The sequence below is a fragment of the Harpia harpyja genome, chromosome 2 (assembly GCF_026419915.1).
Source record: "Harpia harpyja isolate bHarHar1 chromosome 2, bHarHar1 primary haplotype, whole genome shotgun sequence".
Classification (NCBI taxonomy): domain Eukaryota; kingdom Metazoa; phylum Chordata; class Aves; order Accipitriformes; family Accipitridae; genus Harpia; species Harpia harpyja.
In genome coordinates, this window is record NC_068941.1 from 74,557,566 (window position 1) to 74,581,352 (window position 23,787).

A 23,787-nucleotide genomic window follows, 5' to 3' on the forward strand; every position below is an offset into this window, starting at 1 on the left:
TCTACTTGGTAAAAATGGAGCTATTAATTTTCCCCACCGTTGTCTTCTTTCTCATTCACTTCAGATGAGGAGGATGACTGTACCATCTGGCACGTAAACTTCACTTTGGGCCTTTCTATAAATGTTTTTGTTTGATGTGTGTCCAAATCTTGCAGATTCTTTCTTTGAGACCTTTGTTAGATATGGCCTATCATAACCATTACCACAGTTAAAATGTTCTTATTTTGCATCTTAATTTCAGTAATTCCTTTTTCTTGGCCAATGCAATGTTATCTAGTCATTTAGAATACTCTGCAAGATCATTTTCCTGGTTTGTAAAATCAAACTGTATTTATGTGTCTGATTCTCTTTCTTTTCTATTCAAAACTTACTTGTCTTTGCCTTTAAACTTTTCATGGCTTAAGTGCATTCTAGGATCATCCTTCATCCCAAGATGTCTATTCCTGCTGTTAATTGGCTCATCATATGAGCCCACATTGGCCAGCTGTTAGTTTTCTTTCTATAAAGTCCCTGCATTCCTTATAAACATCATCTTAGAACATCATTTTTCTCCTCCAAATCCCTCCTTAAAGTCTTTTTGCTGTGATGTCTAAATAAAAGCTGAACAAGACTTATCTCCTGGTGTGCTAAGAATTCTGCCTGTCGACCAATGTCAGATGTTCAAAAAAAAAAGGACTGGAGGGTAACTATTCACTGTATTTTAGCTGGTCTTCAGTAACTGTCTATGATTGTGCCCTTAGCCTGTGGCGATGCAAAGTAATTTGAGTTAGCATAGTTGTCTTTCATTGACTGCAAACTGCAACTTTGTATACTTAAATATTTATTAACACTTGAAACCCTTTTCTTGTGCTAAAACTGTGCCCTCTTTCATTGAGAGCTAATGTAACATGAATTGCCTTGCATTTACTGTGGGCTGAGTGTGCGCACGTGGACACTTACCTGGCAGTTATCTAGTGTAACGCTAACTGTACAGTTCACAGCAGACTGCCCATCATTCAGAATGCACAGGGTGAAATACTTGTGAGTGGGGAGAGGGATGGAGACTTACACAAAATTCAGAAATGTAATTTTGCCTTGATTTTCACTTCTAGTCTGTTAGATCCTAGAATCTTGTGCTTTTAATTTCTCTACTCTAGTACAGTATATGCTCCACTGACCATATATTATTCTTGATGTTTCTTCAAATAGAAAATAGGAGGCATTTGAGGATATGATTTCCAATATGGCAGTGGCATTGTCTTCCTGAAAATTCATCAACCTTTTAGCATGCTGCTGTGTTCTTCTACTCCCTATTCTTTCCTTCCTGGGAAAGAGAGTTTGAGAGAGATTGTAACTTGTGAGCTTGTCTTTGTGGACTTATATAAGAATCTCATGGTATTTTAGAGGGAGACAGTGTAAATGCTATCTATCTATTTATTTATTTTTATTGTAATTGTGTGTCAGTTTCTGGAGTTCGGGCATAGTTGAAGAAATACAGTGAGTGAAAATTGGGTTTAAGGTTCCTTTAAGAGCTCATCAAATAAAAATAAAGAAAATAGATATTTATTTTTCCCAAAAGAGTAATCTCACTGTTGTGTTTTCCAAGCTGTTCTTAAAGCTAATGTGTGAAGAGTAAAAGTAATAGTTAATAACGATACGGTTTAGGCAGTATGCTGTATTTTATTCTTAAAAACATTTCAGCAGAGGCTGTCTTCTGGTAGTTATTTTTCAGAGAAAAAAGTTAAGTAGCTGTTACGTAGACTGCATGAGTTTTTAACAAAACTGTTATCGACTTTGGGCTTTCTCTTAGTAAATGTATTTGTTCTTCCTATTTTTTATGGAACTGTATATTCTACGTTTAGTATTATGAAAAACTGTACTACAAACATTAGTGTTAATAGCTTAGTATTTTAGTCCTTCACAAATTAATGCCTGTGGTAACTGGATGATTTTAGGCCTGTTCTTATAAACAAGGCCTTACTGATGTGCAAGGAACAGTAATATGTGGCAAAAACTCCACATTAACCAAGGTAAGCAGTATAAATGGGGTGTAGGAATCCCCTGTTAGACTAAAAATCTCCAAGAGAAAATCTCCAGAGCCTACAAATTAAAGACCTCCAATATCATTTTAAAATAAAGCCTTTTATGTACTAGGAGAGCATTTTTTCAGCTGATAATCAAATGACACTATTATGCAGGCTTACTAGATTTGCAAATTTACAAGTTTTTACAAGTCAGTTGGGTCCCTTCCTCAGGAAATCAGTTTAAGTTTTTTTTTCCTGTATTGACTCAAAGAGCTTGGTTGTCCTTAAATCCTTCTGAATATATTTGCCTTATAATTTGACGGCATTGAGTCAACACCCTTATAGGAACTGTAATGCAATAAAAAGAGAAACTGTTCAATATAGTTTCCAGTTACCTTAGGATCAGATTTGGAGAAACTGGAACGTACACAATAAAACCTGTGCAAGACTTGAGTTCCATGTTGTTTTGGAAGCAACCAGTGCTTTTCAACATAAAATACCATTTGAAAGCTTTGCTCTGCTGCCAGTGGTTGTAAAATGATAAAAATGAAAATGTGTGTGACTCTTCAAATATGCATTTTACTGTTTTTAATTTTCTGAACCATACCTTTGTGGAATTGAAAGCTTCATATACAAGTAACTAAGCATCAGTGTTTTTACTCAGTTCATTTTTTTATTATAGTGAAAGTTTTTGCTCTACCATGTTCTGCAATAAAGTTCTTTATAACTCATTTACATTTTTTACTTGGGAAAAAAATATGAAGATTCAGATGTGCTTGGTGAACTCTATTTTGTAAAAGTCTTTAGATTACACTGGAATCTCCAATATGCATCATGCTTGCAAACAAAATGTGCAAAATTTAGTTCTGTCTTCAGGTTTTTGTGTGTAGTTAGCAGTAAAATTGTTACAAATTGTTTGTGTGTATCCAGAGATAAATTTGTCCTTTTTTTCAGAAAAGAGTTTGTTGCATTTGACCATACAATTTTAATTGTGGTTTCATTTTAGTTTTGCAAATAAAATTAATCTGATGTAATTCGTTATTTTTATTTTGGCAAATGATTGAAAGAAACTTGCATTTGCATACACCTTTAAAGGAAAAGATTACATCTGTTGTGTTTCCAATGAATAATTTCTAAGACAGGTAACTAAATGGGTTCCATTGTAGTAATTTTTCTTTTCTTCAACTTGTTTTTAGTTGACTTGGAGCATATGCGCACAGTGAAAGTTGACAAGCACCAGCGATTTTGTCAGGAAAACAATTTCAGTAGCCATTTCGTGTCGGCCAAGACAGGAGATTCTGTAAGTAAGAAAAATAAAACCATTGTAGATGTCTTTTTTTTTTTTTTTTTTTTTTTTTAAAGCTGCAGCAGTTTTATTATACTTCACATATCAAACCATTGAGGACTTTGGCTGCTGCAGGTCCTTTTTGCCTGCCTAGTTGCATGAAAAATAGATCTTTGTATGAGTGTATATGTTCTGTATTAATTACAGTGGCTTCTCATCTGATTTGCAGTTTGAGGTTTAGATTTTAATATGGAAATGGTCTAGCTTATACATCAGCATGAGAACTGAGACCAGCTGGATCTGTTTGCTGTCAGCCTGTAGTTAAATGTATTCCTTCATTCCAGGTGCAGTCCCATCTATAGACCATCGATATAGAAACTTACAACAGTTGATAATGTCACAAGACCCTGTTGCAATCAAAATTTTTAATATGGGTCCTGAGCCATGAGAGATACTCCCTCTGCAGGTCCATTGGAATTTGAACATTCTGGTATTTGTAATGCTTTGCAGAGCACATTTTTGAACAATCTTTTGACTCTGAGCTAACTGGGTTATTTGTTTTAGTTGGAAGCATATGGAAGAAAAGGTTCTTTTTCAGTTGACTGTATCAGTCAAATCACATTGTATTGTTTTGCTTGATTTCTGTCACATGCCTAATGACTTTGTCATTCCCATAAAACAGTCCTGTATCTGTCTCCTTAATGTTACGAATGACAACATAATTTACTTTATTTGTATGTTATTGAATGGTAAGACCATGTTCAATTATATGGAAATATAATTCTGTAACACAAATGGAATCACTTGTTGTTTTAACATCTTTGATGAAATTTCTACAATGGACTGCCTAATTTTATAAGATAATAGTTTTTCTGTGAAATCTAACAATACTGCTCTTACGAATGCAGTGAGTCCTGATTCTCCTTATAGTTTGTGTTAAATATTTGGCATAAGTTTTTGGTTCAAGTGTGAAAATTCAGGCTTTTTATGCTAGAAACTGAAGAAAAATTTTATAATACTTCACTCAATGATGTGTGCAGCTGATAAAATGTATTCCTTTCTCAAGGAGACAACCTTTTTGTGGGATTTGGTAATAGGAAGAAAAAGCAGTTCTTTTTATAAGGTTGATAAATTTAACGTTACAAGTTATGAAGGAATCTTTATTAGGTCTTTTTAATTGATTGATGAATTACAGCAGCATCCCACTATATATACTGATTGTACTTTTTTTTAACTTACTGTTTAAAAACAAAAGTAAATCTGAACATACCTAGAAAGCATCAACCAGAAATCTCTGTTTAAATACCTACTAACAAAAGAAGGTATAAGGTATAGTTTACAGTAGTTTATTTTTAGTTTCAATATAGATTTGAATTAACCCTTTCACTGGTACCCGCACACTGGCCTTTCAAAATCTTCCTGTATTTGGGTAGTTGTGCAGGAAAGACAGGGTGTTTAGCCTAGACAGTGATTTAAGAAGAGGCCATCCATTGCTACTGTGGATACAGACCAGAGGAGTCTTAAATACTTAGTTAAGATAAATGATTTGTTTTGTTTACCTCAGATCTTTCCAACAGATTCGTTTGCAAAAGATAATTTTATGTACATAGAAAAGCCCAAAAGTCTCCTCAGGAGAAAAAATTTCATTAAAGATTTAGTATAGCTGACTGTCTTACTGTCCATCAAATTGCATAACTAAAGCACTGAACTCGTGCCTGATGTTTTGTGCACAAAGCATCCTCGTGGCAGGTGGTCTAGCTCAGTACGCCTGAGAGCTTGGTGTGGGTTAAAGTAGGTCTCTGGAAGAGGTAAGTCTGTCCAGGATTTCCTTTCTTGCTGTGTGGATGCTAGTAGAATAGACAAGTAGTTCAGAAATAGAGAAATTATTTTGGAAGCTACTGTGGTTTGTTGGTTGTGCACTAATTTGTTACTGGTTTCCATCTCAGGTGTAAGAAGAGATTGTGTAAATGGTATTTTTTTTGAATTTTCATTGAAAATGACTAAAAGCACTTACACAGGCCTTACCTTTTGGAAGTGGCAGCTGCATGATGAAGAGCAATGTTTGTTAGTAGTTTAGATTGTGAGCCCAGTTGAATAACCATGTAGGTAAAATGTAATGTGTAGCTTGACACTGCAGTGTTCAGGAGCGGCACAAGCTTAAGCTGCTTCTCTTTAACATCTTTTGTGTTCTTTAATCTCATTTAAAATGCAGCTGCCTAAATACTAGGATTGGTGGACTTCATTGAGATGAAGTAAAGGAGTTATTTAAGATAGCATTGCCACCCAATGTTATCTGTCAAACCACGTCCAAAGTCTAATTCTGCCAGGCTGCTGCATGCCATACAACATCTTTCTTGTTTCCTAGATACTTCTGTTTGGTATAACAGCCATGATGTTTTGTAAGACTCTTCAGAACAAATGTATCATTGCTTGGCTTTCGTATTGCTAATGTTTTTTAAACGCGTGCAGTAGAGATTTTGGTGATGTTGATGCACAGTTCCGTTGTTTTCAATTTCAGAAACCTGCATCTCTATTGCACAATACACTGGTAATATATTTTTGTGCTAAACATTAGTGAATACCCTTATTCATATTTTATAGCACTGAGAGTAGTATTTGAGAGGAGGGTTGTGTAAAAGCTTGTTTAAACTTAGGTCTCTGGAGGCAGAGTAGAAGTGTTGCTTAACAATCCAGCATACTGTTCATTCCTTGTACCATTGTCGAGTCATTTTCTCCAATTTTTAAACAAAATTGCATGTACCAGATGAGGTTATTTTCAGATCTGTTTTGCACAGGTCATAATTTTGTATATCTCATTGTTTACAGTTCAAGAATGGTTGATATATTTGAAAGAACCTCGAGGATGTCTGTTTTTAATCATTTAAATGCAATTTAATTTTTTTCCATAGGTCTTCCTGTGTTTTCAGAGAATTGCTGCTGACATACTTGGCATCAAATTAAACAAAGCAGAATTGGAACAATCACAGGTGATTTTCCACAAATACATGTTTTTTCTTAGTATTTTATTTGGTATTTAAAAAAAAGTCTCATTGCGATTTAATAAGTGTCTTTTAAAACAAGCTGCATCTGTTGTTCTGAAGACAATTATTTACTTTCACAACAGCTTTTTTATTTATTCACCATGATAAACTTGCTGAAGCAAGAAAATGTATGTTCAAAAAATTAGGAAAAAACTTTAGTTTGAGCGCTGTTTGTTTAAAAATAGTACTTAAAATTGGTTTAGAAATTAAAACCTCTCTCTATATGCATACACAGGTAGCATGGAACATACTCTTACATATACATTAAATACTGTACATTGATGTCAGATACAGTTTTTATGACAATTATTCTTTTCAAATTCTTTACATACTTAAAAGCATTTCATTTTGGAATGCTACAAATTTAAGTGATAGAAGGCATAAGCTTCTCTGAGTGGAAATGTTCTAAATCAGTCTTTATTGTTGTCATACAGGAAAAAATATTATTTGTCGATCAGAGAGTCAGGAATTAACTATGTCAAATCCTATGCTTGGGTAATCTCAGATTTTAGTCTTCATTGTGTGCCTGTGTAATACAGGACCTCAGTAGTGACTGTCTGCCTCGGGGAAGGACTATTTGCTTTGTAAGGTCACTATTTCCCATTTTATTCTCATGCAAACGAGAAATGAATCCTATTCAGGTTCAGTATACCCCCTCTCAACAGCAGGCAGACCTGTGGAATCATGCGTTTGGGTAGCTATTACAGCTCCCTGGCATCTGCAATTATTTTTCTCACTGTACCAGTCCCAAATAATCTCCCCCTAAAGGAGCTGCATAGTTTCTGCCCTTGCATTTTGTGTTTTGTCTTTTGTGTTATGAGTGTTATCTTGGGGATTTTCTGCCATTTCCTCTGCAGTAAGAAAGGGCTGAGAGAGGGGAGAATGTTTCCCAGCAATAGGTGGGAAGGTTGTCAAGAAAGTTGTCCCCCATTCTCTTGCATTGGTTAGCAGTGAGTTAGGGATGTGAATATAGCGATTTCGCTGTGAACACATGGCAAAACCCTGCTGCATATCCTGCTCTGAACTGTAGCAGAGCTTTGTTGCAGTTCATGCTGTTCAGTTATTGCTGTATGCAAAATGGCTCTAATGAGAGCATTCGTAAGGTTTAGGACCTTATGAATTAATTGGGAAAAGATGTTTTCGCTATTTTAAAAAATTTGAACTGTAACTATATTAATTAAAATGTGAGTACTTGCTTAACTGTATCTACCAGAGTTGGAAGTCACTTATTTTTAATCAGTGAAAGTTAGGAGATCAAAAATGTGTTAATTGTTCAAATAAGCAAGCAAGCAAGAGGTTTTCTAATATAACCCCTTTTCCCTTACCACCTCCTTCTTCCTAGTTCCTGCTTCTAAAAATAATTTTCCTGCCAGTAAGACTGTCTGCATAGGTTTAAACCAAAAAGATTTTATACAAACCCAATTTCAGAAACCTCAAAACCAAAGATTATACTACTGAGGCAACCCTTACTATATAATGACATTTGAGATTACAATACGCTTATTTTAAATTTACTTATTGAACCAAAAGGTAGCTGTTCCAGTGGTGTAATATCCTGGAACTGCTAGTTACTACCAACATTAAACAAGTACTACAAAATAAGTCAACAAGCTTATTTAAAAAAAAAAAGCAAAACATTTCTTAGGTACAGCTTGGTCTCCTGCTTTTTGAAACAAACAATAAATACATAATTTCTGAAAGTGTTTTGCCACAGCAGTGTTTACAATGTGTGTTGAAGTGGTTAACTAGAAAACTGTATTGCAAACAGTAAAATGGTAAAATATACTTGCAGTGCATACCTAACAAGCAAAGCTAAGGAACTTTGAAAAGCTGAAATTTATAGGTAGAGAAATATTGAGTGTGTCTTTTCAATTATCTTTTACTACTAAGGCACCATCCATCTATTGTTCTGAGCTCTATGATTATTTGGATATAAATATTCAGCACATAAAGAGTTCTTTAATTTTTCTTTGATGGTTTAGCTAACACTGGAATATCATTCTTAGACCTCTCTGCTGTGTGGTGGTGTATTCTGGTAGCTTACATGTAAGCTTGTAGATAGGTATGCAAATACCTTAAATTAAAAAGAGAATATGATAAATGGGTTGTACAGAAAATTGTAGCTTTCTAAAGAAAGTGTCTGTTTTTAGGTTGTTTTTAAAGTAAGAACCTCTATATAGACCTGATTCAAGAGAACATAACTTTCTATGTCAAATTGGTATCACCTTTAAGTAGGCTTCCTCCTACCTTAGTATTGTAATTACAGTTCTTAATTTTGTTGAGCAGATCAATGGAATATGCAATATGTGGATCAAAGTCAATATTATGCAAATTGCAGTAGCAATAGCCTATAAATAGCTAATATGCATAAATTAAATACTCACTGTGGCCCATACATTATCGTTAATGTGAATCCAAGCTATAGTGATAAAAAAAAGGTAAAAAACCCTGTGAAAAAACAACAACAACAATAAAAGAATAAACAAAGCCAGTAAATGGAGTTGGACAGAAAAGAAGCTTCATTGTCGCCATTTAGGTGCAGCAGAAGTCACTACGTGGTGCTACGCTGTGCATGTAGCTAAAGAGTGAGAGCTGGAAAGCAACTGCCTAACTTTGCAAAGTTCTGCTGATCGAGCATAGTTTCAATCTACTCCGTACAAGCAATAGTTCTTTGTTACCAGTAAATGTTTGCTTCCTTTGAGAGTGCTATTTTGAGTGGGCTGTAGGAATTGCCCTAATTTAAGTCACTGAGAAACCAATGGGAATTGTATTGGAGTGACTGTCAGCTGTATCTTAAGGTTCATTGTTGAATGGAACCAAATACCCTGGTCACTTCATAAGATAGAAAAGGGAAAGTCTCTACATAAAACTGGAGAAGGAAAACTTTAACCTTCATATCCTCAGGGAGATGAATAGAAGACATTTCTTGAGAGAAATTTATTAGTCTGCAGTGGAAAAGCCTAATTGAAGTAATGTGTAGGTGCTGTTTCCCAGAAGCATGGAGCTGCTCTCTTGGCTGGAAGGAGGTGGTGTTAGATGATGTTGCCATTACTAGGTTTCTGGTTTACCACAGACTTTTTTTTATGACAGGTACAGGTCCCTTAGTGTAGTGGTGTGGTTTTTTTTTTTCCCCATCTGTGAACTGGGCACAGGGCTTCCTTAAATTGTGGAACAGTTATGTGAATGCGTTCCTTAAAATTTTTAGGCATTTAATACTCTAGCTATTGGTTTATAAAAGTGGATAGATAGATAGATGAATGCTAGATAAATGCTATTAAAAAAGCAGATAAAAACAATACAATAGTAAGTGTGACATCCTTAAATCAGTTAAGTATGTAAGTGTTGATTTGGATTTAATCTTTAAACAAAGAGTAAAATACATTTTAGTTTTTACAAATGTGCACTATTTACATGCTGGATTATATCTTTGAATTTTCCATATTTTGTGTCATGTGAGATTTCCTTATTTTGAAAAATGAGAAGGTTGCTGCTTGAATATGCTTGTCGGAGGATATCAGACATCTTCATTCAATCTAGGTGGTAACAAAGTATAAGATGTAATACTGAGTTTGTCTAAAATGCCAACAGTGAAATGCTATGTGTGAATTATGTTTTGTTATGTATTTCTTCATTATTACTGATTGTATGATATAGAGAATACTCTTTAAAAATTATTTGTGGCACTTTTGATTTTATGCCTGAAGATCATAGTTCTTGTGTTTAAAATCAATTATAATTGTCATAGTCACTAGGAGGATCTTGGAAGTGACTCACAGGTGGTTAGAAATAAGTAACAGGAATCCCAAACACATTATTTTAACTTGCATGAATTTGTGGGGCTTGACTCATGACTTTTGAGGTTTGATGATTGGCAGAACTGCAGAAGCTCTTGTGAAAAGTGGATGGGGTTCTTGGTCCCCTTCAAATTAACAGCACAACTTCTGTTAATTAACTGCAAGAACAAGCCTTAGAAATTGAATTATTTACCATGCATTGTTTTAGAAAACAGCTGCAGCAGTTTAAGATATTAATGCAACCCAAGCTATTTGTTACTGCCCTTTTGCTGGAATTTATCACTCCCACAGCAGAATCAGAAAATGGAAGGTGATCATGTGCCTTGGCCACATCAGGGTGAAGTTGAGCAGCTTAGCTTAAACTGCTGCTGAAAGTTGTTTTTAAGTGAAGCTGCCAGACTTTGTGCTGAAGCGGATGAGGTGCAAGTACACGTTACATTCCACCAGCTCTCCTTTGGCAGCAGTGATCTCCAGCAGAGGAATAGGACAGACATTTGGGGGTGGTAAGTTTTTAAGCTATCTCAGCTAGAGCTACTAAACCTTGTCTGTTAACATGCTGAGATGACTGTTAATCAAACCCTTATTTGGACAAAACTGCGATGAAACAAAGAACTAGATTACTCTTTGTGCGTGACTGGAAAGTAGAGCATGTTTTTGAAGTGGAGCAGTTCCAAAGTAAGAAAATTGCAGATTCTGACTTATTTTCAGTCCTCAAAATACTCTCCCTTTTAAATCGCAAGGGTCTGATGAAATTTGAGGAAATAGCTCCTTTACTAATCAAATGTTTTTCTTTCTATATTTTTTACTTTCAACCGTAGTGTAAAAACTGCATGGGGTACAGCTTTGTTCCTTGGCATTGGCAAGAGCTAGCATTTTTGTAAGTGATGTGTAGTTTTCTCTTTAACTAAATGCCAGTTCAGCAAACTAGGGTGTGCGTGCCAGCTTTCTACAATAAAAAGTTTGGCAGATAAGTCAGGTCTGGAATTCAGAGCACCTGCACCAAGAAAGGTTATTTCTCATTATTGACAGTGGTTTAAACCATGGCAATGATATGCCTGACACAGAAACTGTTACAAAGAAGCCCAAGTTTTTAATTACCATGAAGTTAATATGAGAAATGTTGCAGTGGTATTTTTTTACTCTTATTTAGGTGAAATTCCTTTAGAAAATCCAAGTCATTTATGATAGTCAGTTTCTTGCTACAACATGCCTAAGCATGGGTCACTAACCTGCCTGTGTTTACAGGATGGGATTTAGACCAATGTTTTGAGGAACAATTAATTGCCTACTGATTGCAAGGCTTTTTTTTTTTTTCCCCTTCTTTTTTTCTCCCCCCCCCCCCCCCCCCCCCCCATCATCTCTACTCAAAAGATTGGTATGAAGAAACTAGGTCCCATGGGGTCAGATAACACTGTTTAATGCTAAAACTCCTACTACCGCCTTACATGGGATTTGGCAACCTTTCCCTTGATAACATCGGGCCAGGAGTCCAGTAAATCACGAGTGTTGTCCACTAGATAAGATAATATGAATGTGATCAACTAAACTCAAGGAAAGTACATCAGCAGCTAATAAATCCAGATCCCTTACCAGCCAATTCAGTTATTGTTGCTTGTTTGACATACAGGTTTTATTTACAGAGGTAATCTTTAACATATACTGTTTATATATTCATATAATCCAGTTTATATATTATTTCCTTTAAAAAATAGTATTTATTCATTTATCTGTTCATTTTAACCCTGAAAATATGTTGTGTTAAAGTTGAAGTATTTAAGAAAGAATTATTAAACTGGTTTAGGGTATCTTTCATAGCAGACCTACCTCCTCTGTTACTTCTTTGCTGAAACTATTCTATGAATTTTTTTCGCCTTTGCGTGAACGCTGTATTAATAGCGAGAAAACTTTCAACAGTTTAAGGGGGAAAATAAGCGCCTTTTATTTTTATATGAAGTAAAGAAAAATCAAAGCTTGCAGCACTTAGATGTGAGGTTGTTAATTTATGTCACTGTTTTTGATTGTATATTAGTTATAATGCGATAGTTATGTAATGGAAAAGATGCATGTGTACATCTAATGCATTTGTTACAATTTTTGATAGGAAGCTGGCTAATGTAATATTTAAGTACCTTAGACTTAAAGAAATAGGCCATTGTCATCTCTTTTCCACTGAACTGCCTTCCTTTTTATTCTGTCCCTTCTCTTGCTTTAATACGCTTCCGTTGATTGCATGTATGAATAAGGGCATGTCCTTGAAGAAGCTTGAGAAGCAGCCCTGATGCCAATAGTGACACTTTCGGCTAGACATGTTGCTCTTGTGTCAGCATAGGGCCCGAAAAGAAATGCGCTTTCGTTTTGCTTCTGCATAGTCTTTTTATGTCATTCATTCATTCTTTTCAACTACTGATCAATCTCTCCATTTTTTTCCTTCTCTTTTCTTTTTACATTCTTCTTCTTGCCCTCTATCCGTTATGTTGATACATGATTAACAGCATGTTGTCAGGGCAGAACTAGTGAAATATCCTGAAGAAGATAACCAACGTCACAGCGCTTCCAACTGCCAGAGCAAAGTCTGCTCAATGCAGTAGTTCAGGTATTGATGGAAAACTTGGGGTTTTTTTCAAGCTGCATTGCTTTTACATGAAGTAACAACTGTTACAGTAAGTTCTATTGGAAAAATATGTTTTGTGTCTGTAAGCACTTGTAATACTTAACATACTAATATGGAACTCTGTGTACAATTACATGGTGTTTCTAATAACCAGATAGTTCACAGAAACTTTGAAATACTTCATGTTACTGTATTAGGAAGGTCCTGCAGTGCTGTATATTCAAAGTGGTACATAGCTGCCTCAGATGGAAATGGACACAAAATTGGAATCTCATTTCCTTCTCATATAGGAGAGACCACCAGTCTTATCAAATGCTTTGTAAATAGAATGGGTAGTATCTATTGGATCTGTACTAGAAAATAAATATTTATGGTATGCAGAGGTTCTTTTTATGTTAATTTAGTCTTTAGTCAGTCTGCCTATCAAAGCTTTTTTGAAATATGGTTGTATTTGAAATTTGCTTTGAATTCTGTCCATATATCCTATGAAGTGCTTGGAGTAAAGATGGAAAGACAAACTTGCGTACAATTTACAATTACAATTTAGGCTGTTATTCTTAAAGAATGCATACCATAGTCTTTGTAAACAATTTTTTTTAATTATTTCCATACAAAACTATTTTCATTGAGGTAAAACTGTATTCACTGCTTTTGCAAAAAAGTCATGTTCCATTGGTACTGTTGTGAAAACCTACCAAGGCACTTCTTTCTGCTTGATATGGATAAACTGGTATTTAGAACAAGAATTAGCACCTGATAAGACTTTCTGTAAGGTAATGAAAAAAACCCTAAGCAGTGTCTGTTTTGCCTAATCTTTTTCCATTCATATTTCATAGTCAAATATGTGTTGAATGCTTTGCCAGCATGAAGATTATATTTTCTGATTGTTACTGTGTTTTCTTTTGTGACAGAGGGTGGTGAAGGCAGATATTGTCAACTACAGTCAGGAGCCTGTGACAAGAACCGTTAATCCTCCTAGAAGCTCAATGTGTGCAGTTCAATGACCATGCTATTCTTCTTTGTTTTGATACCTTTGGCGGTCCTCCTACCTTGACACAGGCTCTGGGATTACCAGGAACTTTGTTTTAACAGTGACCATCCCAACAATGCAATTAAAGGTTTCAAAAACTTGTTGCACCATTGTACGTTGAGAAGCAGCAGGCAGTTTTCTGACTGGCCGAAATTCAAACATGAGACCACACACTTTGAAAAATTAAGATCTATATTCTTTTAAATTATATTTAAATAAAGCAGTATAACAGTGTTTATATGTTTCCTCCTATCTATGTGACTGATACCGAAATAAAAATGGATGAAGAAGTCATGCATTCAAAATACTTTTAAAGACATCACCATGGAAGGGTATTTTGCCAAAGCATTTTTAAATTTTTTTTCTTTTTTTTTCTCCTGTGATCTGAACTAACTCAGTCAGCAAAATGTAACTTGGAAAAGCTATTGCTGGAATACTTTCAAGCACGTAATATATTTTATCTAGGGGTAATTTGAAAGTATTCCATTAATATATATACATAGTGCAAAATGTATAAATTGTATCCAGTAAGAAACAGTGCTTGAAATAAAGCTGTAATATAAAACCAGTTACTTTTCTGAAGTCTCAAGTTGTCTCCGTGGATGATCTGAAAAATGCTAGTGTTTTTGTGTATTTTTATTACCACATCAGCATTACTTCTTGCAGTAGTAGATGTGCTTATATGTCTTCATGAATATGGATGAACCTCCATCAACGGTTTGGGCTGTAAATGTTGAGTGATACATTCAGCATGCATTAGAAACTGTTGATAGATCAATTAGGATCAGTCATTTTTAATAACTAACTGAATGACTTTTGGCCTGGTACTCTTTTCTTCCTAGTTGAGAGTAAACGACAGATAAAAAGCTGTCTGCTCTGTGACCATTGCATTTCTCCTCTGTTCCTTTTATAGCAATCTCTTTTAGACATGTAGTTCTCTGCTGGCACAGATGAACAGAAAGCTAAGGAGAGAAAAAAAAAATTAAGCCAACTTGATTCCAAACTAGAAATCTTTTCCTGTTTTAACTTTAGAGTGTGTTTTCTTATAAAGTACAACAAAACATTTGGAGATTTAGAAAATTAATGAGGCTGAGTGAAGGAAGCTTGTATATCATAAGTGAAAACGGTAAGGTCCTTCAAGTGAGTGTTCCTATTAAGCTGTTCAAGCAAGTGCTTAATAGTTGGAACTATTAAACTATTAGTAGTTTAATAAAATATTTAAACTATTTTAACCATGTTAAAAAAAAAAAGATTGCAGATGGCAAAAATGTGCTATTTGTTATTATTTTGGTATATTCCACGTTCATTGAAAAGCTAAGTTCATTTTTAAACCATTCAACATGCGGCTTGACACATAGTTTTATAACTACATGATAATGACTTAGTGTTGTAATATGTTATTCAAATGTGGGAAATTCTAAGAAACAAGCTGAGATATTGAGAAGTTACTCTACATTAAGGTAGGTGTGAATTTGCAGTAAATTATTTGTTCTAGGGTTACAGCCTGTGGTCTTGCTCCTGTCCCATGGAGTTCATGTCCCACTGCATAGCTTTACCTTGTAGTTAAATGCAATTGAAAGGTGAACTATCTTCCACTACCACCAGATGAGAATGTCTGTTGAAACAGTTTTTCTGAAGTAGCTGATAAGTTTATGAGTTTATGCCCTCCAAAGCACATGGTAAGTTTTTCTGAACCCCTGGATTTCTTGGTGTGTTTGTGTCCTGAACTCTGCCCATATGTTCAGATATTCATGAGAATTGCTTCCTCCTGAGGAGCTGAGCCCAACCTGGCTCAGCTAGATGGCTAGAGCCATCTTCCTCTAGTGCATGTGAGTCAACTTCATAGTCCTGTTTCCCAAGTAATACCTGCCATGGTCTTAAAAAAACAAATAGTGCTTTTCTCTTGAAAACTTCTGTAATCTTACTTTTCAGAAGAAAATGCTTTTTCATAACTTGATACACAAAGACCATTATTACCCTGAATAATGAAAAACTTTTGCTTTTACATATGGGGTAATCCTGCAGTATGAAGGCTGCGATACATGTCCCAGTCCAAGCTATTTTACACGTGGATTTTATGTCTCCATCTCATCATGATCTTTTACTCTCAGTGCCTGTTTTTCTAGCTGTCTTTGACTTGTACATCCTTTTGTGTTTTATTCCCATTGATCTTTTCACCATTTTCTGTTAAAGCCCTACCTTCTCTGAAGATATTTTTGTTTACATTTCCAAGCTGCTCTCACTCTTCCTCCCTAACATACATGCATATTATTTACGCTAACCAGGAATCTCGTCTTCTGTGCCCCCCACCCCTCCTTTTGCTGCCCCTCTTAACCTCCTCAGATTTTCTGTATTGTATACTGACTTCCACTCTCCCTGCCTTTCCCTACCCTTCCCGCCCCATTTAGATCCATTACCTGTCCACGTTTTAATCCTTACAAATGAGCTTTGCTCTTTTTGCTCATCCCTGGGGACCCCACCTTGAGCCTTCAGGTTCCAGCTGCAGTCTAAATCCTTAGCTGTGGTTGCTGCCTTTGAAGTGCTGCGGCAGCTGTGGTTGAAGATTCGGGGGTGCCTTTGCCATCGCTATGGCCCAAGTTCTACCAGGCTGAGCAGAAAGGTCAGAGAGAATTCTGGAAGATTAAGCAACATGGAGAGAGGGAGTAGACACTGTTCTGCAGGGAAGGCAAGGGCTCTCTGGAGACTGGAGGGATAGAAACAAATTTAGTCAGAGAGGTGTGTAAGGGGGGGGCAGGTGACCCACCGCCCTGTGCCCCGTCTCCTTCCATAAGTAATGTCCCACTGCTGACCCACACGATTCACATATGGTGGAGTTCAAGCATGTGCCATATTAATGCACTTAAAAGTTTTTTGCAAGGTGAGAACTGGTTGAAAGCAATTCAACAAGCAGTAATGAAGATAAATAATGCAACGCTTTCCAAAAGCGAGGCGACATATGCTTAATGTCCATTGACATGGGGAGCTGGGGCGGGGGGAAGCATGTTTTTTTCCTGAAGCTGAGGCCAGATGAAGGGAAGAAACATGTTCAGGCCCTGATCTTACACAGATCCACACTGGTGAAGTGATCTGCCTGCTCAGAGCTGTTGTAACTAATCATTTCAGTAACAGCTCCACAGCTAAAAATTGCTTCTAAGTTCAGCTCCTTGCTAGGGTCAGTCTTGTGTGGTGTGGTGGATACCAGTAGGCACATTGTGTCTGGCTGCATGTTAGGTTACCAGTGCTTTTAAAATACGTATTTGAAGCATTATTTAGACTCCTGCAACTTCTCGTCTTTTGTGGTTCTAAAATTTGGTGGGGTCAAATTGAGCCTCTTTCGCAAACAGCAGTGAGAAGGTACTTGCCCTCATGACCAGCTGCTGTGAGTGCCAGAACCTGCGACGAGTTCATGATCTCCTCTCTGAATACATCATTCTTTTGACAGTTCATAAAAGTTATGGAAACACACAAGCCTTCTTTTTAACCAGAATAACTTACAAAAAAAAAAAAGTTTTAAAGGACATGTACAAGGTTGCTAGAAAAGTTACGGGAAGTGTGATCTGTTGAGGAATTTGAAAATTGTTGGTGATATCTCTCTGCATCATTAGGCATCTACTTAGCAGAAAAACCTGTTCCATAAAGCACTGTTTGGGTTTCACTGGAACTAAAGGGCTTCTTTTAAATGCAGAGCTGATTTGCTTGTCAGAGTAAACACTGGCAAATGGACCTGATAATGAACCTGGTAGCCAAAATTTTATAATAATTTTATAATGAAAAATATCACAGTAATATTTAAAGTTGGCTCTTCTTTTGCTTTTTGATGATGATGATGGCAATTTAAATAAGTCAAAATCATATTTTTCCTTTTTACATTTATTTTATCTTAGGAATGTGGTTGCTTTTTCACATAAGAAGGTTTGTAATCTTTGTGTTATGATGATCATGACCTTTTCATGCAAGTTGTAGTAGAGAGTACTGTTTAGAAGGTGTCCCTATTTCATGTGTTGATCTGAGACCAAAGATTTAGGCATTGCTGGGAAGAGCAAGTGGTGCTGAAGCCTTGTCACTATGTACCTGGGCTGTGCTTGGGTCGCTGCTCTGAGCTGGCCCAACAGCTGTGACAGACTGAAAGCAAAACAGAATCCCCCATAACTTGTCTTTCAAAGTAAATCTTGGTATGTCTAACTAGAACTGTAGTCTCCTGTTTATGTTTTGTCATTGACAGAAGACTCAATTGCTGTTCCTTAACATAATTAACAGTTTTATAATAATGGGAAATTTTCTGCAGGAGAATTTTTCTTATTTAGAATACTTGCATTCATTTCTGATGTAGCCTAAGTTTGCATGAGGGGCCTGATAGGTGTATTTAAAGCTGCATTGACTTTTATAGAAATTGTATTTACAACGCTGATGTGATTTAACTACTTTTCCTTCTGGAATTTGAGCATTATTTCCCAAGCAAAGAGGTTATTCTACAATGTTGTGTTGTATTCTTTCTCGGTTCAGGTACTACTGCTTAACATATCATCTGATCTCTTTAGGCTGTCTTTATTTAAAACCAACTCATAACCACTTAAATGTCAAAATAGCTGAATGCTGCTGAAAAGAAAAAGCCAAAATTTATCCGTGTTTGCATAGGGGTAATGGCATACATATGAGATTAAAACTCCAGTCCAGATAATTATCCGTAGGAAGCAAATTTATACTCTGATTTCAGATGCTATGAATAGAATGTGATTAGAATTTAATGTGCTACAGTTTTATTTGCAAAATACGCAGGTCCTATATAAAACCTCTTTTTATAAAAGTACTCTCTAGAAGCCTTGGGGATCCCTGTTTAACTTGCAGATGCCGAAGTTTGATCTTCCCCAAATAGAAGATAGTGAAGCTCCTGAGTTCCATGAACTGATTTCTATTTTCAGCTTCCCATAGAGAGCTGACTGTTCAGCCAATTTAAACTTTTTTCTTTTTTTTCTACTCCACTTCATCTTCATTCATTTTGGCACCATTTTGAACTGGAAAACTTCCAGTTAGCTAATTGGCCATTTGCCTTGTTTTATGTGGGGGTGATGTCAAGTGCTGAAATAACCAATTGACTGAAAGCAATCTTGTTTCAAAGGTTGGTCAGAACCAAACCTCAGAAGGTACCAATTTCAGGCTTGTTTTGTATTTAACTGCTACACAGTGTTCCTTATCCTAGTGGACGAACCTCGGAGAAGAATATAGATTTGAGGTCAAGAGCTTGTGTTTGCTCAGATACCACATTTAGAGCACTGAGTTCTGGAGGAAATAGGAATCCAGATCTTTTTTTAAGTTCACTTTTAAGACTTTCTCTACCTCTGCTCTCTAATGTCATATTGGCAATCAATGTTTTTATAAAAATATTAATTCAAGTCCCCATTTAAAAAACAAAATGTGGCAATTATACTTTGGTTCCTGAAAGTTTTTCTTTTAAGCATGAGTGGAAAAAACTGCTTATGTTGTATGAAGTATCACTGGTATTGGTGAAGGTGTTTAATACACATTAATAATCTTTACTTGTAATGATCTGCTAAATATCCTATATTCTGCTTTCTACTTTTGTTATTTAAAATATTCTTTAGAATGATAATGATTATAAATACAAAATACCAAATTGTTTTTAACTAATTTGTGCCTCAGAAAACTGGTCCTGCAGACTGCTCCAGGCAAACATTTTTTCTTTGCTAGCTAAACTCCATTTCTGTCCTTTCCTGGGCTGATCCATACCAGGTAGCTTGCAGGATCATGACCTACTAATCCTTTTTGATTTCTGGTGAGCTTTTAAAAACAAAGTAGACCAAGAAACATCAAAGGGGGATTTAAAAGACACACACTGTGCCCTGAGAAGTAAATGTTGCTTTGGAAAGCATTCTCCTTTACAAAGAGGTGAATGCTGTGGTTCAATACTATTCACCAAAAGCACTTAAGCATATGCTCAAAATTAAGCGGGTATTTAAGTTCCCTTGAAATCTATGCGATTTAAGTACACACTTGAAGCTAAATACATTCTGGCGTACTTTGCTGACACAGAAATTCTGGCTCCATTGAAATAAATGCCTTTGAGGCTAAAGTTCTTTCAGGAATTTCAGCGTTGTTTCTTAAAATTTATACGCATTGTGAAGGGTATAAACTAAAGTTGCTCCCAAGTTAAAAAAATAAAAAAAGGTGTTTCTCATATATTCAGTTGCTTTTCTGATACTTTTGCCTAGCATGAATGATACAGAAGTTGAAAAAAAAAAAAGGAAAAGAAAAAAAGAAGTTCAAATGTGGTTCAGTTTGTGTGATCAGAGCATTTACTTGACATTGGGTGAGCTGCTGTTTTTGGAACAAATGCTCCTCAGATCCATAATGAATCGGAAACAGAAGAATCTGGAGATGGTTGGCAAGTCTCATTGCAAACTGAATACTGACTGATAGTGCAGGAAAACATATTGCACTCCCATTTGTAGTGTCTGAATTGCAGATCTGACATGGAGGATAAACAAGAGCCAGTACTTCTTGCTCAGATTTGGGGAGGTACTTGATCACCATCTTGGAAAAAATGAAGTGTGATTTCTGGATATATTCCAGTATTTGTCAAAGAATGGTGAGGCAATGTTTAACTGCATAATGGAAACTGGAGAGAAATTTTGACATCCCACTCATCAATCCAATTGCTTTTTTATCTCCCCACTGTCTTGGAAAGAGAGCAAAGTGTAAACCAACATTTGGCACAAATGGGCTGTCTATGCCATTTAGCAGCAATTTGCATGTAATTGCTAACAATTATACAGACAACCCATTTATAACAGTGAGTGAGCTCACAACCTAGCATAAACTATGAGAAAACTAATCATATCCCCCAGGAATCACACACTGATGTAAGAAAGGAAATGGATGTCTTTCAGTTTAACCTCTTTCCTGGTTTTATCACCCAGAAATTCAGGGATGCAAATAAGCCTGTACTCAACAGGTTACACATTCTCAAATTAAAAGCACGATATTTGTTTGTGCCAGTTACACTTGAAAATAATCAAGAGTCTTAAGAGAGTGCTCCCTATCTTTTTTTTTACTATGGTTCTGCTTGTCTTTCTGACTAAATGGCCAACCTTTTAAAGTCAGAGTTTAACTCTGTCTCCACACAGTCAGCAGCTGAGTTGATTAGATGGCTTTCCAATCTCCTCTCCCAAGAGCACTTGGTGGCCAGGCGGGTCCCCAGCAGCAGACACTGACATGACAGCCAGTGGTGATGCTGAAGTGCAGCTGAGCATGCTTGGAGAAAGTTCAGCCAGATTTTGCAATCACAGAAGTGTAAGTTAATTGATTGAGTTACAATTAGTTTGATTTGTACACATGTCACCAGCAGTTGAATTTCTTCCGTTGTCTTTTGGATATGACACAAACTTACTTTTTTTTAATTATATTTTTTTTTTTTTTAGGTAAGTGTAAGTTTACTGTAGTTGTTTAGCTGTGACAACAGGCTGGATGTTTCTGCATCCTCCTGGGTGTGGGAGTAGTATTTTCCTCTTTGGTTGAGGAGCTTGTTGCAGTGCAGACTCACTAACAGTACTGATTGAGGTTGGACACTTCCAGGGCTGTGGAAGTCTGGAAATACCAGGTGAATATTCCCATTCCACGTACAGAGCAAATCCCATTCCTTGCAGCTGTTATATAGGTACTTATACAACACTTGCACTGTTTTATTATACCTAATGCTGTCTGCTGTTGCAGCTATCTGTGTATGTACTGCAAAAAGATGTATTTGAGTTGATATAATTTAGCCCTCTTAATAGAGTTTCGTTAAAATAAATATAGGGGAAAAACTCAGAGTGATTGGTACTGGGGAGTGGGAAATCCATGCCCTCCAGAGACAAAACAGACTCAAGGAAAATGCAACAATTTCAAAATAAAGGTGGGTTTGTGCGCATATGCTCACCTCCACAGTAGCATAAATCATGCACATGAAAGAAGGCTGTGGTCAGGGTCCATGCAGGGTCTTGTGTATCACGTAAGTCCTACACTGATCTGTGGAGTGGCCATATGGAAAGGTAGAGAAATGCTAGACGGGATCAGCACAAGAATTGGGCTGTTGGGTCTGCATTTTGTTATACGATAAAGTCCTATAACTCCTTTTGTACCCAGGTACTTCAAAGTGACTATTCATAAAGTATTACTACCCTTTGTGCACATGAACCTCCATTATTCAGTAGATGTTTCTCTCTCAGGGCACCTTTTGTGGCTTTTGTGAACAAAAGTTCCAAGTTTTCTGAATGAAATTCTTGATGTTTTCCAGTTTCCTAGACTGGAGTAGCAAGGATGAGGCCAAACCTAGCCCCAAAAGAGTAAAAGAATGTTAATTCCAATGTCTGTTGTTCATCTGAGGAGGAAATAGTGGTACCACACTCCAGGTCTGATTTGAGATGTTTGTCTGAACAAGTAAATAACAACTTTCAACGTTTTCGGACAACTAACTGGAAACCAGTATAAGAGGCATAAATCTGCTAAATCATGGCACAGATATTTGCAACCATGGATTTGCCTATTCTGGCAAAACGTTTATGCTGCCAACAGAAATATGGTAGGTTATGGCAACTGTAGGGTCCATGAAGATCCCCAAATCATTAACAATGATCTGCTGCAGGTAAAAACCCTCTTTGTCATTCAGCATGTGAAAAATAACTTTCGTGTTGGGTTGCAGAGGGCTACATGCAAGCTCAGTTCTTAGAAGCATCATTGCTTGTTTCTGGGTATGAAGTTAATCAAAGCTGTGTGCTGTACCTCGTTTGAATCACCAGCAGGGAACTTAACTGGAAAGAAAGAAGGAGGGTAAAGGTGCTTGTCAGAGATCAGTTTATGTGTGGAAATTGCATTTTGCAGCTTACCTATATTTCTCTTTGGAATTTTACAGAGCCAGAGATCTGTTACCATGGCAGGTTTGTCATACATTAAAGATTTCTGCAATAAAGAAGTGAATTATTCTCTGATACAGAAGGTATTCTCATCATGACCGCCGAATCTGACTCAGCTTTGAGGAAGTTTGAATCCAGATCCTTGTGCAGGCACCAACCTCATCAGCCAGCTCTCTAAGTAACATTCGGTATGATGCTAAAACATCCATTAAAAGACGATGGTATAAGTAGCTGGTGGTAATTCTGATCTTTGTGATGGTTTCTCTGTTCTCCCCCCCTCCCCCAGCATGGTGGAAGTTCTGAGCAAAGAAAATTGGTGAATTGCTGAATATTGGTGGTGGGTTTTTTGGGGGGTTGGTTTTTGGTTTTTTGGTTTTTTTTCGTTCCCCTGCTTATAGGACCTTACTAGTCTAATTGACACCTATTCACCAAGAAATTCAAATCTTTATGATTATTTGGAACTGGGCATTGCAGACGGGCATTTTCAACCGAACTTGGCAGAATGGCATCTCTGGCTCCGAGGTTGGAGGAGGTGCAAATGCTTCCTGTGTGCCTTTGTACAAACCACTGAAGCTGCCTGTGTCTTGGGGCTCTTTGCAGGGTGACCATAATACTCCACCCAGCAGGACTGCCTTGGACACTTGTGGGAATGTCCTGTGCTTGCGTACTATGGTGGTGGAGTTGTAGTTTTGACTGATATCTTGTCCAGGCATGGGAGGCATCAAACAATATTATCTAGGATTCTTGTTAATGCTTCAGTTGTGCAGTCTGTCGGCATCCCTCTTACAGCCGAATACATGGGGCAGACCTGGACCAGGTGTATTTCAGGTAACAAATAGGTTCAAGTTTATAAAAGCTATCCCAGCAAGGCTAGCTGACTGTTTACATTATACAAGCTATAAGCATAAAAAAAATGCTGTCTGTTTCTGCTTAGAAGACACACAAATGACAGCTGAAGGCTAATGCAAGTGATCACTGAGGTATTCTGGCAAAGCCTGGGGATGGACAAGTGCTTTGCCTGACTGACTAGTCACTTAAGTCTCTCTTGGGATTCTTTTGAATTAATGAAAATAAGATTAGTCTTTTTACTGGTCTGTCCCTTTCCCTAATTATTCTA

At 36.6% G+C, this 23,787-nt stretch overlaps 1 protein-coding gene across 3 annotated transcripts in view; it reads left to right on the forward strand.

The window, feature by feature from the left end:
• Positions 1-14,332, forward strand: part of RAB28 (RAB28, member RAS oncogene family) — a 63,899-nt gene extending 49,567 nt beyond the window's left edge. Inside the window, exons 5-8 of one of the 3 annotated variants that reach the window (XR_008234166.1) lie at positions 3,200-3,303; positions 6,198-6,275; positions 10,415-10,626; positions 12,616-12,716. Coding sequence is in view for 2 of the 3 variants with exons in the window: in XM_052780461.1 (XP_052636421.1) it covers positions 3,200-3,303; positions 6,198-6,275; positions 12,616-12,711 (278 nt within the window). In the remaining variant the exon portion in view is untranslated. Of the gene's footprint in view, positions 1-3,199; positions 3,304-6,197; positions 6,276-10,414; positions 10,627-12,615; positions 12,717-13,645 lie in introns of those variants that run through there. The other 2 variants (XM_052780461.1, XM_052780462.1) reach the window with 2 other exon arrangements.
• Positions 14,333-23,787: the final 9,455 nt, after the last annotated feature.